Source organism: Gymnoscopelus braueri, assembly GCF_963280865.1.
Source record: "Gymnoscopelus braueri genome assembly, chromosome: 1".
Lineage (NCBI taxonomy): Eukaryota > Metazoa > Chordata > Actinopteri > Myctophiformes > Myctophidae > Gymnoscopelus > Gymnoscopelus braueri.
Window position 1 is genome coordinate 2,634,765 of NC_137603.1, and position 21,929 is coordinate 2,656,693.

At 41.2% G+C, this 21,929-nt stretch overlaps 1 protein-coding gene across 2 annotated transcripts in view; it reads left to right on the forward strand.

Annotated features, from left to right (window-relative positions):
* Positions 1-21,929, forward strand: part of cttn (cortactin) — a 42,983-nt gene that overhangs the window by 4,173 nt on the left and 16,881 nt on the right. For both annotated transcript variants that reach the window (XM_080454215.1, XM_080454216.1), the window contains exons 2-9: positions 2,061-2,144; positions 4,498-4,571; positions 8,434-8,563; positions 10,040-10,150; positions 11,702-11,756; positions 14,183-14,293; positions 17,089-17,199; positions 19,269-19,379. In XM_080454215.1, the coding sequence (XP_080310341.1) occupies positions 2,061-2,144; positions 4,498-4,571; positions 8,434-8,563; positions 10,040-10,150; positions 11,702-11,756; positions 14,183-14,293; positions 17,089-17,199; positions 19,269-19,379 (787 nt within the window). The remainder of the gene's footprint in view (positions 1-2,060; positions 2,145-4,497; positions 4,572-8,433; positions 8,564-10,039; positions 10,151-11,701; positions 11,757-14,182; positions 14,294-17,088; positions 17,200-19,268; positions 19,380-21,929) is intronic.

The following is a 21,929-nucleotide window of genomic DNA, read 5'->3' on the forward strand; positions in this document are numbered from 1 at the left end:
GTCTCTCTCTCTCTCTCTCTCTCTCTCTCTCTCTCTCTGGTTGTGCTGAGTCAGGACTACACACACAGTCTGGTTCTTGTTCCACAACAGAACCACTGAAGTCGGTGGACCCGGTCCAAAACAAACGGGTTCCACTCAGGTTGAGTTGACACACATCCGGGCGGTGCAGTGAGTCAGCTGTTAGTGTATTCATTCAGCAGGAGGTCAGCGTTAATATGTTCCCTCTGGAAGGGTTGGGGGTTCAGTAACCACATGAACCCTATTATAGCCCCCCTGACTGTCGGGTGAACATTCAGCAAAAAAAACGAATAAATAGCTAATCGGCTGTTTTTCAGGGGAAGATGTTTGGTGGTGTAGAGGGAAAACAGGACGGGACCCCTGCCTGGGGGACCCCCACGGTCAACTAAAGTACAGTTGCTCTGGAAATGATTCAGATCACCGCCCGGCCGGAGAGTGAGGTTTATTGGTGATAATTCAGACTGTCAGTTGTTTGAAATAAACAAATCAAACAAGAACAATTGAATCCATTAAGACCTGGAACGCATCTGTGTCATTGCCAGACCCAAGGGGTCGGTCGGGCTTACATGAGGCTTTGTACCTGTTTTCTCCATACATGGTATGTCACTTTGTCCCCCGGCCCCAGCCAAAAAAGTCTGTCCCCCTTTCGTCATAGAAGGGACATAGAAGGGACACACGTCATGCGAAGCCCGGCCATTCAGATTTCAACCACTAGGGGTCTGGCAGTACCAGGTCCCCTGGTTCTTGTTTTTAGATTTATTTGGCTTTTCAAAAAATAGATCTACAAGCTCATAGTGCGGAAACTCTTTAAAATGCATGTATTCAAAGATTTGCACAAATTTTCATTTTTTTTCCTCCAAAAATAGCCCAAATAAATGTTAAAATGACACAGATGCGTTCCTGGATGAAATGGATTAATGAGACCCTTCATGACCAGCATCTTTAGCACTTAGTAGTTAGTAGAAACTCTTCTGCTGCTTACATGATGCAGCCAGCAGCCAGACACCAGCTTCTGGCTGCGTTCCTGAGCATTCCTCATGTGCCATGGGCATGGCCTCCAGATCACTACTATTCATGTTTAGTTTAGTTTAGTTTTTTTTTGCCAATAAACCTGATTGGGTTCTGAAGTACGTGCGTGCGTGTGTGTGTGTGCGTGTGTGTGTGTGTGTGTTTTCTTTGTTTGTTTTAGGGCTGAGGGGAACATAGACACACTCATGTATTTCAACCACTAGTGATGAGCGGGCCGACCCGTAACCCGCGGGTCAACCCGCGGGTTACGGGTGGTCGAGTCAGGATTTCAGAGGCAATTATGCGGGCTGCGGGTGAGCGGGTCAGCCGCTCTCGCACGCAAAAAAAATAGAAAAAAATCACATGATCTTGTTTTGTCTTAATAAGAATACGAATAATAACTATAAAACAGTTTGATTACGCTTGGGGTGGGTGTCTACTTGAAGATTATTTTCTAACCTTGATTTTACAGAATTATAGGTACGACCCGCGGGGTCGCGGGGTGGGTTGAGCCATAGATTTATAAATGGGTTCGCGGGGCGGGTTGAGGCGGGTTGGGTTCCGGGGGGGGGGGGGGGGAAACCCTAGCCTGGGATCCAGCCTGCTTCGCTACGTTCGGCGGACTTTTTTTTCTCTCTTCGCTTCTCAGTCTGGAAAGCCTCCTATCTCCAAGGGAGGCGGGACATGCCAAAAGCTTCGAAACCTACCGTGGCTTCTGATTGGTCTGTGGTGCGGGGCGGGACAAAAAAAAACAGTGTGATCGTTGTGATTCGTCATTCGTTTGAACAACATCCAATCAGCAACGACGTTGCCTAACGTAACATATGTAGTTCCAGTGTAGTTCTGCAAAACGAGTCAATGGGAGGCTTTCCAGACTGAGAAGCGAAGAGAGAAAAAAAAGTCCGCCGAACGTAGCGAAGCAGGCTGGATACCAGGCTAAAAAAACCCGACCCGCACATCACTATCAACCACAGAATGTGACCCAGTTGATGCAGCATTTAACTGTATTTGTGTGTGTGTGTGTGTGTGTGTAGATGTGGAAAGCAGCAGCAGGGCAGTCTGTCTCGGTGGCAGTGGACGATGGAGGAGACGACTGGGAGACCGACCCTGACTTTGAGGTAGACGTCAAACCTGTGTCTGCTTCCTTCTCAGATAGAATGCTGACTGTAGTCAGACCAGTCAGTCTGTTTGTTGTGTTTTTGTCTGAAGACTCACCTCTTCAGACTCCACCTCAGCACGTAGCACTTGACCTAGCCTTGCCTGTTAAAGGACAAGAGCACTTTGGTAGAGGTTAGGGTTGTGTAGTTACCTTGCCATGATGTCACTCCAAAGGAATCGGAATCAAACTTTATTGTCACATCACATTACAAGTAATATGGGTGAAATTCTTAATTGTACAAGCCCATTAATGCAGTTAAAAGATAGATAGAGGTAGAAGTACAGTAAAGTGCATTTAAGAGAGTGGCTAATGTAGGTAATAAGTTAAGGGAAACTGTGTCTGTAATTAAAACATAGATCAGATCATCTGTACATAAAAACACAGTACAGTGAGTTCAGTGCACAGTGTCCACAGGCTTAGTTCTCATTCAACAGCCTAATTACTGCTGGATAAAAGCTGTTCCAGAGTCTTTTATCCAGCAGTAATTAGGCTGTTGAGTAAGGTGGACAAGAAATCAAAAATAATTGCTCCATTGATTAGCAATTGAGAATTTTAAATCTGCTCCTCATTGACTTACATTGTACGATGAAACAGCTCTCAAAGTCACTATTTTAGCACGTAAACAAACACAAACAAAGCTGTTTCAGACAATATAGAACATCAACAAACCCAGTACTGTTTTCTTTTTAAATAAAAATGTTAACTTACTGTTGATTTTACTATTTGAAGAGCCGGATCCGTGGATCCAGTCTGGGTTTTCTTCTTAATAAAAATATCTATAAATCAACAGGAAGTTAACAATTATATTAAAAACAAACAGTACTGGATTTGGTGATGTTCTATATTGTCTGAATCAGCTTTGTTTGTGTTCATTTATGTGCTAAAAGAGTGATCTGTTTCACCGTACAATGTAAGTCAATGAGGAGCATATTTTGAATTATCAATTTCTAATCAATGGAGCAATATGTTTTGATTTCTTGTCCACCTTTGGAGTTACATCATGGCAAGGTAACTACACAACCCAAACCTCTACCACAGTGGTGTTGCCCTTTAAAATGTCATTTAGATAGCATGTTATTATTTAGACAGATGCCAGGTTCATTTGTTAACCTGGTATCCTATAGTGTCTATAGTTTCAATATACTGTACACAATGTTTATTTTGTTGATATTATGCTGTTTAGACTGTTTATGATAGGTTCTTGGTTTACCTATGATCCTATATCAGTGGTTTTCAAACTTTTTCATTTCAAGGACCCCAAAATGATTTGTATGTGGCCGCGGACCCCCATCTCAAATGTGTTTTTCCAGGGACCCCCCAGATGCAATGATTTGAGTTACAATGTTATATATAAAAAAATATATATATATTCTAAGATTTTCAAGATTCTTAAAAAATAGCAGATCTACAAGCTCATAAAAATAGCAGATATGAGCTTGTATATCTGCTATTTTTGAATAGCCAAAGTATACAAGGTAAAAATTATTGTGATGCTATATTAACACATTTTGCTGGGGACCCCCTGGAACCCCCCCCCCCCCCCCCAAAGGTCCAAGGTCCCCACTTTGAGAACCAATGTCCTAGATTACTGAGGCACTACACTGTCTCTATGCATGTGATGTATTACCTGGTGTTCACCTTGCTTACTGTAAGACTTAAGTCACTCTGGACTAACAGCGTCTGCTAAATGCCTACATTATAGATAGTAAATAGTTTTGTCCTGTGATGTCCATGGAATTAGTGAAATATCCTGCATGGTGGCCACACTAATGCATACTTGTAAAAGAGACTCTGTCTTAATTAGGGGTGGGACGATATGGGTACCTCACGATACGATATATATCACGATATTAGGCCCACGATAACAATATATATCACGATATTCGACGATGTTCGATATATTGCGATATCACGATATTTGATATATATTGCAAGACATTTCACCAACGATATATCACAATATCTGAAAATATCGATATATTGCGATATCACGATATATCACGATATATTGCATGAAAATTCACCAACGATATATCACGATAGTCCTTGTATTCAATTCATAAACACATAAAATAGCACCAAACAGTTCAAAATCATCATTACACAAATACATTTTTTTTTTTTAATATCGATATTTTTCGGCAGCATATCGATTATTTATCGCGGGAGAAAGTATCGCGATATATCGATATATCGTCCCACCCCTAGTCTTAATGTATTTTAGTGGTGAAATAAAGGTTATATCTTGTATCTCCTGGTCTATGGTTGTCCATTCATCAAGATGTTCTTCTGGTATCTCCTGGTTGTTGTAGAACGATGTGACGGAGCAGGAACAGCGTTGGGGGGCGAAGACGGTGGAGGGTTCTGGACACCAGGAGCATATAAAGTGAGTCGATCAGAATCAGAATGTACTTTATTGTCACATTCACAGGTTTAGAGGTGGAAAGAAGAGGGTTAAATGTGTTTCTGTGCAACAAGCGCCATCAGTTGTGTTGTTTTCAGAAGGAAGACCCACCAAGGAGGTGAGTAAAGGGAGGGAATCAAGTCAAGAAAAACCTGTCAAAGATAGGCAAAACGCTAATACGTTTACACACATACACGTTTAGCATAAACCAGCAGGTATAGTATGTACATTAAAGGACAACTTAGTTTTTTTACAACCAAGGTTTATGTTTTAGATTGTAATTAAAGTAAATAAAAGATGAGTGTTAAAATATTTAAATTTACTGCTTTCTATAGTTTTAGCAATTTTAGTGATTTTAGTTTTTTTTTTTTACAGTGGGCGGGGCATTCTGTCCGGTGGCTAAATATGTTTTTTTTTTTTACACAATAACCCGGTGATTTCTTTATTATTATTTACAGTAGCTCTTCTAGTCCACAATAACTCACATCTGGCCATCAAAGACCACCGTACCTTTTTCATTGTGTAAAAAAGGCATATTTAGCCACCGGACAGAATGCCCCGCCCACTGTAAAAAATATTGCGAAAATTGCTCAAACTATAGAAAGCAATAAATGAAAAAAAAAGAACACTCATCTTTTATTTACTTTAATTGCAAGCTAAAATATAAACCTTGGTTGTAAAAAAACAAAGTTGTCCTTTAACACATTCCATGCCAGAGTTTAATCTCATAATGTACTCACCAGTGCCAGCGTTTTATTGTTGTTGTTTTTTTTTTTCATGTCGCCACAGATCTCGCTAAATAAGTTAAAAGTGCGCGTTCATTTGGTTCTAAACACACAGCGGATCTGTGAGAAACGGCCAGCGAAAATAGTTTCCAAATCCGAGCCGCCATCTTGAAGATACAGCGGATCAACGCTAAACAGTGATCAGCGAGGAGAAAAACAACAACCGAGAAAATCGAGTTTTAAACAGGATCCCAGACAGGAAGCGGATACGATCGAAAAAACCGGAACCCGAATAATTCTGTTTCCGACCGGAAACCGGAAACGGAAATGGATCAAAAAAAAATCGGAAAGTGCACCTGGGGAAATTTCAATGGGAATCGGCGGTTCGCGTAGATCTACGCGACTGGCACGCTGCGGCTTTAAATAGGTTCGCGTAGATCTACGCGATTGGCATTCAATGTGTTAAGGGTGGAAAATATAATCGATTCAGCAATTAATCGCGATTCGGACATGGACGATTATAGAATTGATTATTATTATTTTATTTTTTTTCATCATATTGCTATTTGCACAGAGCAGCAACCATATTTTGGTTGGTTATCAGAATATTGAGAAGCCTTTGTTATAAGTCAGTATTATTTTACAAAAAAGGGTTTTCTGCAATTGTTGATGTTGGCAAATATAACCTTCCAGCTGACAGTGACTCATCTCTTCCATTAGTTTTTATTATCAATAAAAGATAAATGGAAGTAAATTAATCGCTAATCGCAATTTAATTGAATCGTAGCCCTCGGAATCGAATTGAATCGTCAGGTACCTACCAATTTCCGCCCCTAATTTGTACATAGTAATAAACTGTATTTATAAAGCGCTTTACTGTGGCAATATATAACATACAGTACACCAAGAACCATTCAGCTTAATCTTTATTTTAAATGTTTACGCTGAAGCAATTCACTTAGACGTTAGGAGAAGAGTATCAGTGAGTTGAACATGATGAATCGGCAAGCGTCAAGTTCAACCACATGATAACTCTGATTATTACACAGCTTGGTTGAATGCTTGATTCTGATTGGTCAATCACTGAATTCAGCGTGTGTTATTTCTGAATAATGAGACCGATGAGCTCTATAGAGCGTCGCAGTTCCCGCCCACTTCCTGTTTTTTTTGGTGCCGGAAGAAAGAACTCAATGCATTTTTCCATTGACATTTCCAAAAATATTTATATCTATTAATTTAAGCCTCGAATCAAGCCATCATGACATGACATGAATCATGACCATAAACGTTTGATTCTGTGATTTTTTTTTTTGTTGAAAACGGCAAAACAAAGGGTATTTATTAAATATAGTATATCATATAATTAAATATAAAATAAAATAAAATCACAGAAAAAAACGTTTTATGGTCATGATTCATGTCATCTCGTGATGGCTTGATTCGAGGCTTAAATTAATAGATATAAATATTTTTGGAAATGTCAATGGAAAAATGCATTGAGTTTTTTCTTCCGGCACCAAAAAAAACAGGAAGTGGGCGGGAACTGCGACGCTCTATAACAGACCAGCTGTCTAATCAAAGACTCAGAGCACCTGCTTGATTTTGTGCTGTATCCAACTAATATATTATAACTGATATCCAACAGCCATGTAAACAAACACACCGTGTCGTTTACAGCTAAACGTCGCTCTCAAGTCTCAACAATGTTTTTGAAAACATTTTGAAGCGAGAAATAGACGATGCAGTAACAGAAAATGTATTCTATTTGATCATCACTTCCTTGTTTTCCGAGGCGATCGTGTCCTCCCAGAGCAACACTTATGGAATACTTTCATTGCCTTAAGCAAGGAAATGTGTTTTTACTTTTGGTTCAATTTATTAATGAATGTATCAAGTAGCCCTGTAATAAGCCGGGTGATTGACGGCCAGCCGCTGGTCATTGTTGAGAAATAAATCCCTTCAGGGTGATCAGTAGGCCTGTCACAATTATTACATAATCGTCATAATCGCAATTGTTTGCGATAATCGCAGTTATCTTTGCATAATCGTCATAATCGTCATAACCGTCTACATGTAGATTTTCTTTCCTCACATTTTCAAATATATAAAAAGCAGAAATAGCAGATCTACAAGCTTACAACGCGTCACTTCATGACGCGTTGTAAGCTTGTAGATCTGCTATTTCTGCAATTTTTACATGCATAAGATTTAAATACATATTAGATATGTAAATATTCCTTTGTATATTTAAGTTATTTGTCATATCTGCCCTGTGCAATTTTTGATCAGGAAGCCTAAAAGGCAAACCGATTTTTTCACATTATTAATATGTTCCAATGTTCAATCAACGCCAAACACACAATTACATCGTTAATGGCAATTATTTGAGTAACCTCAGAACCTCAACAGGGGCACGGTGGCGCAGTCGGTAGCGCTGTCGCCTCACAGCTAGAAGGTCCTGGGTTGCGTTCCCGCCGGGGACGCTGGGGGGGCGTGTCTTTTCCTCCGCGTCATCAGTGCCCATACCCTAGGTGGGGTATGTGTGGAGTTTGCATGTTCTCCCCGACGTGTCTCCTAGGGTAGTTAATACCCTCACAAAAACATGCAGGAGACTGTAACGTCCAGGATCATCACTTAGATCAGAGGTCTTCAACAGGGGGGTCCGCGGAGGTACTGCAGGGGGTCCGCGAAATTGTTGTTTGATTAAACAATATTTTTGTTTGGAAAAAAAATATATTATTTTTTCTTTTTTTCCCCCAAAATGTCAAATTGTCTTTAAACATAACATGAATCCATAGCAAACAGATAAATGGAGGCACAATGCACAATAAAATGGTATGTTTATACATATTTTGTAGAGAATTTTTATTTTGCACACCTACTGGGGCAGGTGCGTATAGGAGCAGGCAATATAAAACACAATTGTATACATAAATATACAATATATGTGGTAGCCCCCCTACCTACGAAGTTAGGGGGTCCCTGGCCTGAAAAGGTTGAAGACCCCTGACTTAGATAATTGGCACTGGGTGAAAAAGGGTTATTTTTCTTGTTTAAAGAACCTCAGCTAAACACTGGTGTTGTTCATGTGTCCTTCATGCCTCTCTGCTCCTGTCCAGCATCCACCAGCTGCGCGCCAACGTCTCCACGGAGCACACCTCCCGTAAGGAGGCGGAGCTGGAGGACATGCCCAAGGCCTCGCATGGATACGGGGGCAAGTTTGGAGTGCAGCAGGACCGCATGGACAAGGTGAACATCTGGACTCGTCACCATACAGGCACTATGGAACATTTATGAGAAGAGGCAAATAGTTGACCTGTTGACCTCGAGTTTGTTGTATAGAACAGTGTGGGTTGTGAGGACACCGTGAGTGGAACCTTAAAGGTAGGGTAAGTGATATTTTTGGGTTAAAACAAAAAGTATTTTGTTAAAAGGTTAAAATACTATATTCTGATAGTAATCATTGCTATAGAGTGTTTGTTCAGTAACAGGAGTCTCCCCGTCTCTCCAGCTCTTTAATAAACAGAAAATACATTTTCTGGTAGGTGTCAAAATCTCAGCCAATCAGGAGAAAGTACCCATTTTTAAGCTTCATTTTTATAGTGTTCCAGTTCCAATTTTGTCTGCTCATTTCTTAATGTCATCACTTCTAATTTCACTTGTTTAATCTATATCCTGATTGAGTTCTCTATCCTGATTGGATAAAATTGGAAATGAAACTGAAACGAAAATGTATTTTCTGTTTTATAAAGAGCTGGAGAGACATGGAGACTCCTTATATGGACAGGACACTCTATAGTAACGAGCACTATCAGAACATAGACCCATTTTGCAATTATTTGAATAATTGCAAATCACTTACCCTACCTTTAAATAATTGGCAAAACACTAAGATTTAAAACAAGAAAATTGTATGTTTTTTTCTTTAAAACCTAGAAAAATGTGTTTCCATTGTGATACCGATAGTAACGTAATAGTATACTATGTCAGTGGTCATTGATCCAAGCCAGATCACAATCCATGGATCATTTAAATAAACATGTTCTGAAACATGAGCCCTGATCCAGAAGGGCTTGAGGACCACTCTGTCATGATGTCTCTCATGACCTTTAGTCTAAACAGAGACTCAGGTCATTGTTCATGTTTTCTGCTGCTGTTGACGTGATGTGTCTGTCAGTTCTGTGTCTCTGTGTGTGAAGGATGAGTCAGCAGACATTAGTCATTCTAATCCCCCCCCCCTCTCTCCCTCTCTCCCTCCCTCCCTCCCTCCCTCGCTCCATCTGTCTGTCTGTCTGTCAGCTGTCATTTTTTCATTGCAGCATGAATGCAATGACCAAGCATTGTTTTACCTCTCTTTGTATCCGTCTGTCTGTCTGTCTGTCTGTCTGTCTGTGATGAGTCAAAGTCAGCATTAACCCATTCAATCCGGGAACGCGTCTGTGTCATTGTAGATTTATTTGAAAAATCTTAAAAATGTGTGCGGCACTCTGTGCAGCGCTATGAGCTTGTATATCTGCTATTTTTGAATAGCCAAACAAATCAGTGTGTATACTTGATGTTCTCCTCTCCTCCTCCAGTCTGCGGTGGGTCATGTATACTAGATGTTCTCCTCTCTCCTCCTCCAGTCTGCGGTGTGTCATGTATACTAGATGTTCTCCTCTCTCCTCCTCCAGTCTGCGGTGTGTCATGTATACTAGATGTTCTCCTCTCTCCTCTCTCCTCCAGTCTGCGGTGGGTCATGACTACCAGATGAAGTTGTCTAAGCACTGCTCCCAGACAGACACCTCCAAGGGCTTCGGAGGAAAGTTCGGGGTTCAGGCCGACCGCGTCGATCAGGTACGCTCTGTCTTTTTAGACCTGTGCTTCTCAAAACCTTTTTCATGTCATGGACCCCCGTGACTGAGAGCGAGCAAATGGAACCAAATGGACCCTTAACACATTGAATGCCAATCGCGTAGATCTACGCGAACCGCCGATTCCCATTGAAATTTCCCCAGGTGCACTTTCCGAATTTTTTTGATCCATTTACGTTTCCGGTTTGAAGACAGGAAACGGAATTATTCGGGTTCCGTTTTTTTCAATCGTATCCGCTTCCTGTCTGGGATCCTGTTTAAAACTCGATTTTCTCGGTTGTTGTTTTTCTCCTCGCTGATCACTGTTTAGCGTTGATCCGCTGTATCTTCAAGATGGCGGCTCGCATTTGGAAACTGTTTTCGCTGGCCGTTTCTCACAGATCCGCTGTGTGTTTAGAACCAAATGAACGCGCACTTTTAACTTATTTAGCGAGGTCTGTGGCGACATGAAAAAAACAAAAAAACAACAATAAAACGCTGGCACTGGTGAGTACATTATGAGATTAAACTCTGGCATGGAATGTGTTAATGGTTTCTATTTTATTTTTTTTCATGTGCACGCTCTCAGAGTCACAGATCTTTTTGATCGATTGAATACTTTATCAGTCGGAAATGTAAACGGCACAAAGGTACAGTCAGACATTTAGCCTAAAAGGATAACACATAAAAGTCCTGGGGACTTGTTTCCATTGTGGCCCTATGTATTCAATTCATCAACCTAGCATGAAAAAAAAAACACATCAACAAATACAAAACACTATTATGTACAAAGTAGAAAAAGGAAAAACGGCGGCACACTACAGACCTGTAAGGGTCCATTTGGTTCCATTTGTACACTCTCAGAGTTACAGACCTGTAAGGGTCCATTTGGTTCCATTTGTACACTCAGAGTTACAGACCTGTAAGGGTCCATTTGGTTCCATGTGTACACTCTCAGAGTTACAGACCTGTAAGGGTCCATTTGGTTCCATTTGTACACTCAGAGTTACAGACCTGTAAGGGTCCATTTGGTTCCATGTGTACACTCTCAGAGTTACAGACCTGTAAGGGTCCATTTGGTTCCATTTGTACACAGAGTTACAGACCTGTAAGGGTTCATTTGGTTCCATAATTTGTACTCTCAGAGTTACAGACCTGTAAGGGTCCATTTGGTTCCATTTGTACACTCAGAGTTACAGACCTGTAAGGGTCCATTTGGTTCCATAATTTGTACTCTCAGAGTTACAGACCCTTAAGGGTTCATTTGGTTCCATAATTTGTACTCTCAGAGTTACAGACCTGTAAGGTTGATTAGGACGTGACACTTACAAGGCCTGTCAATTTTAATGTTTTGGTTGTGTATAAATAACACGGTTTACACATCTGTAGTTTCATACAAGAATCAGGGATCACATGGTGTCAGAGAGCATGAAAGCAAACCCACTGTAACCGTCCAGCTCTCTGTACAATGCTGCTAGTGATGCTCTATATTAATGTGGAACGTGATTGTCTGTCGTCATAGTGTTTTGTCTCTGTGTTTCCTGTGTGATTCCAGTCTGCTGTTGGGTTCGAGTACGCTGGGAAGACGGAGAAACACGCCTCACAGAAAGGTGATGTCACATGATGATTCTTATTCCAACTCCATATGACCATTTATTAGCCTCCATATGACCATTTATTAGCCTCCATATGACCAGTTTTTAGCCTCCATATGACCAGTGGTGGAAAAAGTACTAAAATTCTTTACTTAAGTAAAAGTACCAATACTGCAATATAAAAATACTCTGTTACAAGTAAAAGTCCAGAATTAAAAATGTACTTGAGTAAAAGTACAAAAGTATTGGCATCAAAATGTACTTAAAGTATCAAAAGTAAAAGTACTAAATATTTGAAAATAGCCGATCTACAAGCTCACAACGCGTCGCATCGCGACGCGTTGTGAGCTTGTAGATCTGCTATTTTCAAATAGCCTAGGTATAAAATAGGTTTAAAGTGGTTAATGTATGTTTCATTATATCATAATTTATATCTGAAAAGTAACTAGTAACTAAAGTTTTCAAGTAAATGTAGTGGAGTAAAAGTACAATATTTGCATCTGCGATGTAGTGGAGTAGAAGTAAAAGTATTGGAAATTGGAAATACTCAAGTAAAGTACAAATACCTCAAAATTTCACTTAAGTACAGTACTTAAGTAAATGTACTTAGTTACTTTCCACCACTGCATATGACCAGTTATTAGCCTCCATATGACCATTTATTAGCCTCCATATGACCAGTTTTTAGCCTCCATATGACCAGTTTTTAGCCTCCATATGACCAGTTATTAGCCTCCATGTGACCATTTATTAGCCTCCATATGACCAGTTTTTAGCCTCCATATGACCAGTTATTAGCCTCCATATGACCAGTTATTAGCCTCCATATTGTCCATATGTTGCATTCACACTGACAGCTACAAAGCAACCCAGCATATCTAGAAGCAGAAGAACCTGGTGTTGTGCTTTGTGGTGATGATGTGCTGGTGTTGTGCTTTGTGGTGATGATGTGCTGGTGTTGTGCTTTGTGGTGGTGAGGCTGACTGTAGGGAGAAAGGTAATGATGCTCTGAGTCTTCAGGTGAAAAAATAATAGATGTATTGAGCAAGGCAACAGCTGACCGACGCGTGGGTCTTCAACAGGGTCTGACAGTCAGTGTGATTAGTCACTGTTGTGTGTGTGTGTGTGTGTGTGTGTGTGTGTGTGTGTGTGTGTGTGTGTGTGTGTGTGTGTGTGTGTGTGTGTGCGCCTCAATTCCAACTCTGTTCCTCAATACTGTTACTTTAACTATATGGACCCTAGTGTCTCTATTCTGGGGCAAACATTTGGTGAAAATGACAGACCTGCCAGCTTGTGGATCCCATTTTCTCCCATGATATGATTAGGGATGCCACCGATTATTCGAATTTTCGAATATTCGTTACAGTCTCCATAATCGAAAATGATTTTTAAAATTTGATTTTAATTATATATATTTTTTAATTATTATTATTATTATTTATTTATTTTTTACTTTTTTATGCCTTAGTTTCAAACAAAATATATGCTAATACTAATAATAGTAATATTATAGTCTTAATAATTGTAAATGGCCACAGTTTGTTTTACTGTAAAGTGGAGGAAGCCAGCTGCGCTGTCTGTGCAGACTCAGAGTGCTGCTGCAGCCACACACTCAGGGCCGGATTTTTATCATCAGGGGGGGGGGGTGGCGGCGCCGTCGAATAATCGAAAAATATTCGCCAGGGCTGTCCGAATTTCGAATTGGCTCAAGGTCAGATTGTGGCATCCCTAGATATGATAAATAGTTAATTAGTTAGTAGTAGTGGTGTTGATAGGACTGTGATTCTCTGCCTGTGGCCTTGTGCCTTCCACTGAATCACAGCCTTGATGATCGTACCGAAAATAGCTGATATCCTACAAGCTCACGATGCATCGCGACACGTTTGTGAGCTTGTAGATCTGCTATTTTTGCTGGTGCGTGACACTGGTGCGCGACCAAATAAAAATGAGTCTTTTAGTAAGTTGGTTTATTAAGCCATTAAGAACGGGGACGCATCTGTGTCATTTTAACATTTATTTTGCTATTAAAAAAATGGCAGATCTACAAGCTCATAGCTTGAGCTTTGTAGATCTGTATTTTAACTTTTTTTAAATCGTGGAAAATTTGATATATTTTAAAGCGAGCATTTGTCAGATATTTTGTTCCAGGCCTCCCCCCCCCCCCCCCCCCCCAGAAGCAAAGGTTTGTTACAAATGTTCGCTTTAAAAAAAAGATTTGCACAAATATTCAAGATTTTTCAAAAATAACAGATCTACAAGATCTACGAGCTTGTATATCTGCTATTTTTTTTAATCTAAAAATGACACAGATGTGTTCCCGGTCTTATTGGGTTGAACACCATCATAGAGGATTTTGGAATTGGGCTGCTGACCCCCCCCACTCCCCATGCTGCTTGACCCTGACCTTTTGACCCCCCCCTCCCCCCTGCTTTGCTGTACAGACTACTCCACTGGGTTTGGGGGTCGGTACGGAGTGCAGGCGGACCGTGTGGACCAGAGCGCCATGGGCTTCGACTACCAGAGCAAGACGGAGAAACACGACTCCCAGAAAGGTTGGTCTCCTTGTGTCTGACTCCTCTGCAGCTCCTCCTCTCCTCGTCGTGCACCTCCTCTTCTCCTTGGCACCTCCCTGTCAACACACACACACACACACACACACACACACACACACACACACACACACACACACACACACACCGTTTTTCGCCGATTTTATGAGTGGCATTTAGAAAAATTCGGGGCATTTTTAATCGCGAGGCTATAAAGCCGAAAAATAGCAGATCTACAAGCTCACAACGTGTCGCATCGCTTGTAGATCAGCGATTTTTCAGTGAACTTCTAAATCGTAAACCTAACCCAGACATTAATATTTTCTAATTTTAGCCTAAGTAAATGTATCTCTAAAAATCAAGTTATAACCTTAACCCATTAAGACCGGGGACGCGTCTGTGTCATTTTACATTTCTTTGGCTATTCAAAAATAGCAGATCTACAAGCTCATAGCACGGCACCGAGTGCCGCGCTATGAGCTTGTAGATCTGCTATTTTTGAAAAATCGTGAAAAAAAAATATTTAGATTTTTTTCGTATCGTATTTTCTATCAATTACACACACCATGAAGGTGATTTCATGGGGCAACACGGGCACACCCAGTGTACCACCATGCGGTGGTGGTAGGGGATTCTTTTTTGGTTTTTGACGCATTCCTAAACCAATAATTTGATCTCCAGTAGGAGACTCAAGGAGACAACTTTGAGTCTCCTACCGGATACATTAGCATCTTTCCGCCGGTAATCAAATGATTGTCTCAGGAATGAGACAAAAACCAAAAAATCTCCATGAATTCAATGCTTCATGGTGTGTGTAATTGATAGAAAATATGTCGTTTTTTTTGGCGAACTATTCCTTTAAAACCAGCATGTTTTCCTTTTTGAGGACCAGGAAAATGATTCCTCACTACTATCTATGTCTCATATTCTACTGTACCTTCGGACATTTGGCCCTTACAAGTATAGTATGGTAATACAAACACACACATGCACGCACACGCACACACACACACACACACACACACACACACACACACACACACACACACACACACACACACACACACACACACACACACACACACACACACACACACACACACACACACACACACACACACACACACACAGTAAAAGAATGTGCTCCTCCTGGCTGAGTCTTGTCTCCTTGCAGGTCTGGGCTCATCAGGTTGAAGATGACTCAGCGTTTCTCTCAGTCTGGGGCTGTTTGCCTGCCTTTCACACAGGCTGCAGAATAATCATACGCTTTGTTTGTTTCATTTGAGCTTTTTCATCAGCTGCTGGTAGTGATTTGGTGTGATTATTGTCTGTGTAAATCCTATATGCCATCATCAGTGTTGAATGAATTGCATGGTAGGCTTTTTAGCCTACTGCCTACCTTATGTTATGTTATGTTACGTTGTTTATTTATTTGATATGGACATCACAATTACATTTGACGAAACCAGATGCATTGTTTACAGTGTATATTAGCACGAGTGCTCATTTTCAACGGACGGACACGACGGACACACGGATGGACGGACGGACAGGGTGCAAAACATACTCTCGCCATGCCTTTCGGCCTGGCGGAGACAATAATTAACACCATCAAAATCAGAACCAATACATTAACTTGTGAAAACAAAAGAAGACATAATCATTCAAATAACCAATCAGTAACTATACATGTGAGCACAGTTGATTTGATTTCAACCATAATTTGAGTCCTCTGTTAAACACATTACCATCCCTCTGTAGTTTTAGAACCGTAGGCAAAGAGTTCCAAAGGTTTACCCTCTTTACTGAGACGGTAGACTGTCCCAATGTGTTCTGGCTTCTGGGAACACACTACTACCTACTTTACACTAAAATAATAAAAGACTAAAGTCCTGACACCCTCTCACACTAAAAGACTTCCAAGTCTCACTTCTAAATACAGTTTGTCCCAGAAGATTCCTTTTAGAGGTTATTACCCATCATGGGAAATCAGAAAAAAACACGCCACAGCTGCCCTTGAGAGAACATGTCTGTGACAGTGAAGTGGTTGTCATAGGTGACCTTTTTATCCAAAACAATTGTAATTTATTTTCAAAAATAGCAGATCTACACGCTCACAAGGAGTCACATTGTGGGCGTGCTTATAGATCTGCAATTTTTGTTGCTATTCGTACGATGAAGTATATAGGTCTTAAGTGGTTAAAATGACATACTTTGATCTGACCTCAGGTAGTGATGTATGTATGGATCTGTCTGTCCACACAGATGCTACACGTACAATAATACATGTTATAACATTCATTATTATCCATTTAAGGCAGAAGGCAGTGAAACCAAGTTAAGTAGCAGGATATAGTGATGATGCTGGAGGGAGCACAATGTGAACAGAGATGGTTTTAATCCGTCTCTTCCTGTATTAACACTTTAAGAGCGGGAAAGCATCATTTGTGTCATTTCAAGATTTATTTGGCTATTTAAAAATAGCAGATCTACAAGCTCATAGCACGGCACCGAGTGCCGCAGTCTGAGCTTGTAGATCTGCTATTTTTGAAAAATCAGGAAAATTTGTGCAAACCTTGGAATATATGGGGTTTTTTTTAAAGCGAACATTTGTAAAATATTTAGTTCCATGGACCTCCTAGACCTCCAGAAGCAAAGATTTGAGTTACAAATGTCTGGGGAAAAAAATCTAATATTTTCACACATTTTCATGATTTTTCAAAAATAGCAGATCCACAAGCTCATAGCGCGGCACTGGGTATTAACGGTGTCTATGTTTTGCTCGTTGACGTCATCAGATTATAGCAAGGGCTTCGGTGGCAAGTTTGGAGTGGAGACGGACAAAGTGGACAAGAGCGCCATGGGCTTCGAGTACCAGGGCAAGACGGACAAGCATGAGTCTCAGAAAGGTTGGTATTACATGACACACACACACACACACACGTTGGGAACGGGACGGTAATTTTGACAGGACCCCCCTCAAGGACCCCTGGGGGTCCCCAGACCTCACATTGAGAACCACTGATCTAGACACTCGCTCTCTCTCTCTCCCTCCCCCCCCTACATAGCTGAGATGCTGTGCCTGTAGCGTCTTGTCCAGCACGCCAGACATGCTTTCTCCTCTGATTGGTTGAGCTGTACCTAGTAGATATGTGTTAAAGATACAGTACAGACATAGAGTGACCGTTTATTGATCCTGAGGGGACATTCAGTTGTCATAGCAACACCACAGTAAGGCTGTGAGACACAGGTCCTAGCAGCACCACAGTAAGACTGTGAGACACAGGTCCTAGCAGCACCACAGTAAGACTGTGAGACACAGGTCCTAGCAGCACCACAGTAAGACTGTGAGACACAGGTCCTAGCAGCACCACAGTAAGGCTGTGAGACACAGGTCCTAGCAGCACCACACTAAGGCTGTGAGACACAGGTCCTAGCAGCACCACAGTAAGACTGTGAGACACAGGTCCTAGCAGCACCACACTAAGGCTGTGAGACAGACACAGGTCCTAGCAGCACCACACTAAGGCTGTGAGACACAGGTCCTAGCAGCACCACAGTAAGACTGTGAGACACAGGTCCTAGCAGCACCACACTAAGGCTGTGAGACAGACACAGGTCCTAGCAGCACCACACTAAGGCTGTGAGACACAGGTCCTAGCAGCACCACAGTAAGACTGTGAGACACAGGTCCTAGCAGCACCACAGTAAGAGTGTGAGACACAGGTCCTAGCAGCACCACAGTAAGACTGTGAGACACAGGTCCTAGCAGCACCACAGTAAGACTGTGAGTGTGAGTAGACAACAGCTACAGAATTAGTAGTAACACTAGTTGAAATAGGAATAGAAATGACTTAAGCTCCAACCGGGCTCTCTGTGTTTAATGTATTATAAGCCACCAGTAGATAGACATGTAGATCTAGGTATCATGTGCATTCAGTCACCAGTAGAAATGGCATATAAATAGATTAAGACCGGGTAGCAGATCTACAAGCTCATAGCGCAGCACCGAGTGCCGCGCTATGAGCTTGTAGATCTGCTATTTTTTGAAAAATCGTGAAAAGTTGAGCAAATCTTTGCATATATGTATATTTTTAAAGCGGATTTTCTTTACTCAAATCTTTGCTTCTGGGGGGTCCCGGGAACAAAACATTTTGAGATGCGGGGACCGCGGCCAAATACATATACCGTACATTTTGGGTGGTCCTTGACCAAAAAAGACATTTGTAGAATCCCCCCAGAAGCAAAGATTTGAGTTACAAATGTTCGCTTTAAAAATATATATATATTCAAAGATGTGCACACATTTTCACGATTTTTCAAAAATAGCAGATCTACAAGCTCGTCTGCTATTTTTGAATAGCCAAAGACATCGGGGCAGGTGTAGGAGGGGCGGGCCTTATCAAGAATGCCCCACAAACACCCCCGGGGTTGTTTGTTCGGCTCAAGTTGGTGAATGGTACGATCTGATAATCAGACCACATGATCTGATAGCAGCCAGCCATGATAATTTTTATTTTTTTTTTCCTTCACAGCAACAGGAAATATCACTCCTACAAGATTTAGACTCCAATCCACCTCCTGGTTAACTTATGACTTCAAAAACCTGTATCTCGGCTCCTGTGCACTTTTTTTTTTTACAATGTTAATTTAACTATTTTCAACTGGCTGCAACTATGGAATGGATTTCCGAATGTTTTAAATTTTTTCCCCCCGATTGTACGAGACCTGTATGTGTGTAATGAGGGGATCACCGTGAGGACGGTGATCACTGAACATATTTTGTGACTACTTGAAAAAGGTTCAAAATGTTTAAAAAGTCCTGGCACTCAAAGTATAATATTTTAATAAACCTCTGGCACCCAATGTGTTAAAATAAAAGATAACGCCTTTCCATTTATTGAGTGTTATATTATTGTGACTTTTAAGTGTGTGTGTGTGTGTGTGTGCGTGTGCGTGTGCGTGCGTGTGCGTGCAGACTACGCGAAGGGCTTCGGGGGGAAGTTCGGCGTGCAGACGGACAGGCAGGACAAGTCTGCGTTGGGCTGGGACCACCAGGAGAAGCTACAGCTCCACGAGTCCCAGAAAGGTACAGTGTCACAACCCTTAACATCCTCCACAGTGTAGACATGGTTAAATGAACGCTGGTCATTTTAAGGTGCAGACTGAGACAGAACCTCCTTGTCTTTAGTAGACGTCCCTCCCTTTAGAAAGGATGAGCTGGAACTGCTGCCAGACCACTTTGAACCATCTTGTTGTGGTCCTGACCAGGGACGTGCAGAGAATGTTAGAGGGGCAGGGGCTGAAGTTTCCAAAAGGGCACTTTTGGTGAAAATACAGAAAATAGCCGATCTCCAAGCTCACAACGCGTCGCGCTGCGACGCGTTGTGAGCTTTGAGATTGGCTATTTTCGGTGCGTGATGCCGCACTCAACTAGCTTTCAAGATTCAAGCCAATACTGGAGATGCAATTCTTTCAACATAAAATGCTTGCATTCAAGTTCAGGAGAGTTTGGAAAAGGCAATTCTCTTGAACGCTGCATTCAGGTACGGCAGGGCTACTCAACTTAAGATGGCTCAGGGGCCACTCAGCAAAATACCAAAAGTCCAAGGGGCCGCAAGCTAAAAATGACGGTCCTATTTTGGATTTTTTGATTTTGTAACACACACTACGCATTGTTATTGTTATGAGAAAATGTACATTTTAACATCATATTCTTTTCACTGTACCTGTTCATTTTGTGTGTATGTCCAGTGGCATCAGTTCAGCAAAAGCTAAGGTATGGCAAGGTTAGGGTTGCCAACTCCCAGAGATTGAAATAAGGGACACCTATCTAAAAAATTGGGGGTCAAACCCCTCAAAAAACCCGAAATGCATAGAAAACTATGCATTATACCTGTAACAATTGACGCACCTGTATGTATGTCTGTTTGTTTTTGATTTTTTTTTTAGCAACCCATATATTTGAACGGAAATGTATATTTTTATCCTGTGCTTAAAAAAAAGCAGATGGGTAAAAGGGCAGGGGCTCAAGCCCCCTTTGATGCCTATGTGTGCACGTGCCTGGTCCTGACACTCAAGCTAGTATTAGGCTGTGTAGAACGTTGAGGTGTGTTGGATCAGCTGCCTGTACAGAGTATCACAGACCTACAAGATGTCAGCTTTGAGTCCTCCGGACAGAGGCCTACAAGATGTCAGCTTTGAGTCCTCCGGACAGAGGCCCACATTTCTCAGTCTTAATGTAGGTCCAGTGTAGATCCCAGTGCAGAAATCACCTTTACCACAGGGTTCACGAGTGATTCAACAAATGTTCGCATCTCACCAGTGTGTCAGAATGATCAGTCATTAACTCTCTCAGTGCCAATGAAATAAAAAAATATGTTTTCTAAACTGCCAGCAATTTTATTTATTCTTTTTAAGTAAAAAAAAAAGTGCTTAGGAAGTGAGATACAGCCTTTTTCAGTTATAAGTTAAACAAGGAGTGGATGGAGCTGCAAATCTTCAGATAATGATATCTTGGGTTGTGAACATTAAAAAAAATATATATATAGATATATATATATATATATATATTTTTTTTTTTTTTTAAACTTGGGATTTTTCGTTCTGGCACTGAGGGCATTCAGGAAAAACTCTGTATAACTCTGGGCTTGGCACTGAGAGAGTTAATACATGTGGCGGCTGAACAAAACAGTGGTCATTTAAATATCACGCCCCTAAATCTTCTCAGTTTAGAGGCCTCGCTCCTTAGGGTTTACTTCATGGAGATGCACCATACGTCCAAGAAGAGAAACTTCTCGGACCTTGAAATAGAAACTCCCGTCCCCCATTTTGGCTACCGTTATCATGCCTGTGAAGCTCTCTCACACCCAGCATGTCAACGATATCAGTGAGAGATATTCCCTAAGGAAATAATAGCGCATTTATGGAATAATAGTTTTTAGATATCATAAAGAAGTAGAGAGAAAAGGACAGACTCCCAGAAGAGGGCATTTAAACATTTCCTGTTCCTGGTCGGTTTCTCATAGCTTCATTTTGATTGGCTCAGCAGCAGATTTGAACCAGAAACACACAACACCTTAAATCATTCATTCACACCATCATGTGTTGGTGGAGTTTAGTGAGTGAAGAGGACATTAAAATGGAAGGAAAAGCTCAGCGGTCCGTACACAAGATGTAATAAAGAAACCTTGAACATTACAAAATGTCTTTGGCCTACAGATATATAAACTTGGGTCAGTGCTGACTGGAGGAGTCTGATTTCACCTTACCAGAGTAAAAAGTGATAGCGTTATTGCGGACGCATGCGCAGTTGCCCACTACAGACGGATACCAAAACACTCGCCCCAAAACACAGTCGCCCACCTGGTATTCCTAAACGTAACCTCAGTAAACTATGTCTAAACCTAACCTTATTCCTAAACGTAACATCAGTAAACTATGTCTAAACCTAACCTTATTCCTAAACGTAACATCAGTAAACTATGTCTAAACCTAACCTTATTCCTAAACGTAACATCAGTAAACTATGCCTAAACCTAACCTTATTCCTAAACGTAACATCAGTAAAACTATGCCTAATCCTAAACTTATTTCTAACCTTATCCTCAGTAAAACAAATACAAGAACCGCTGGTCCG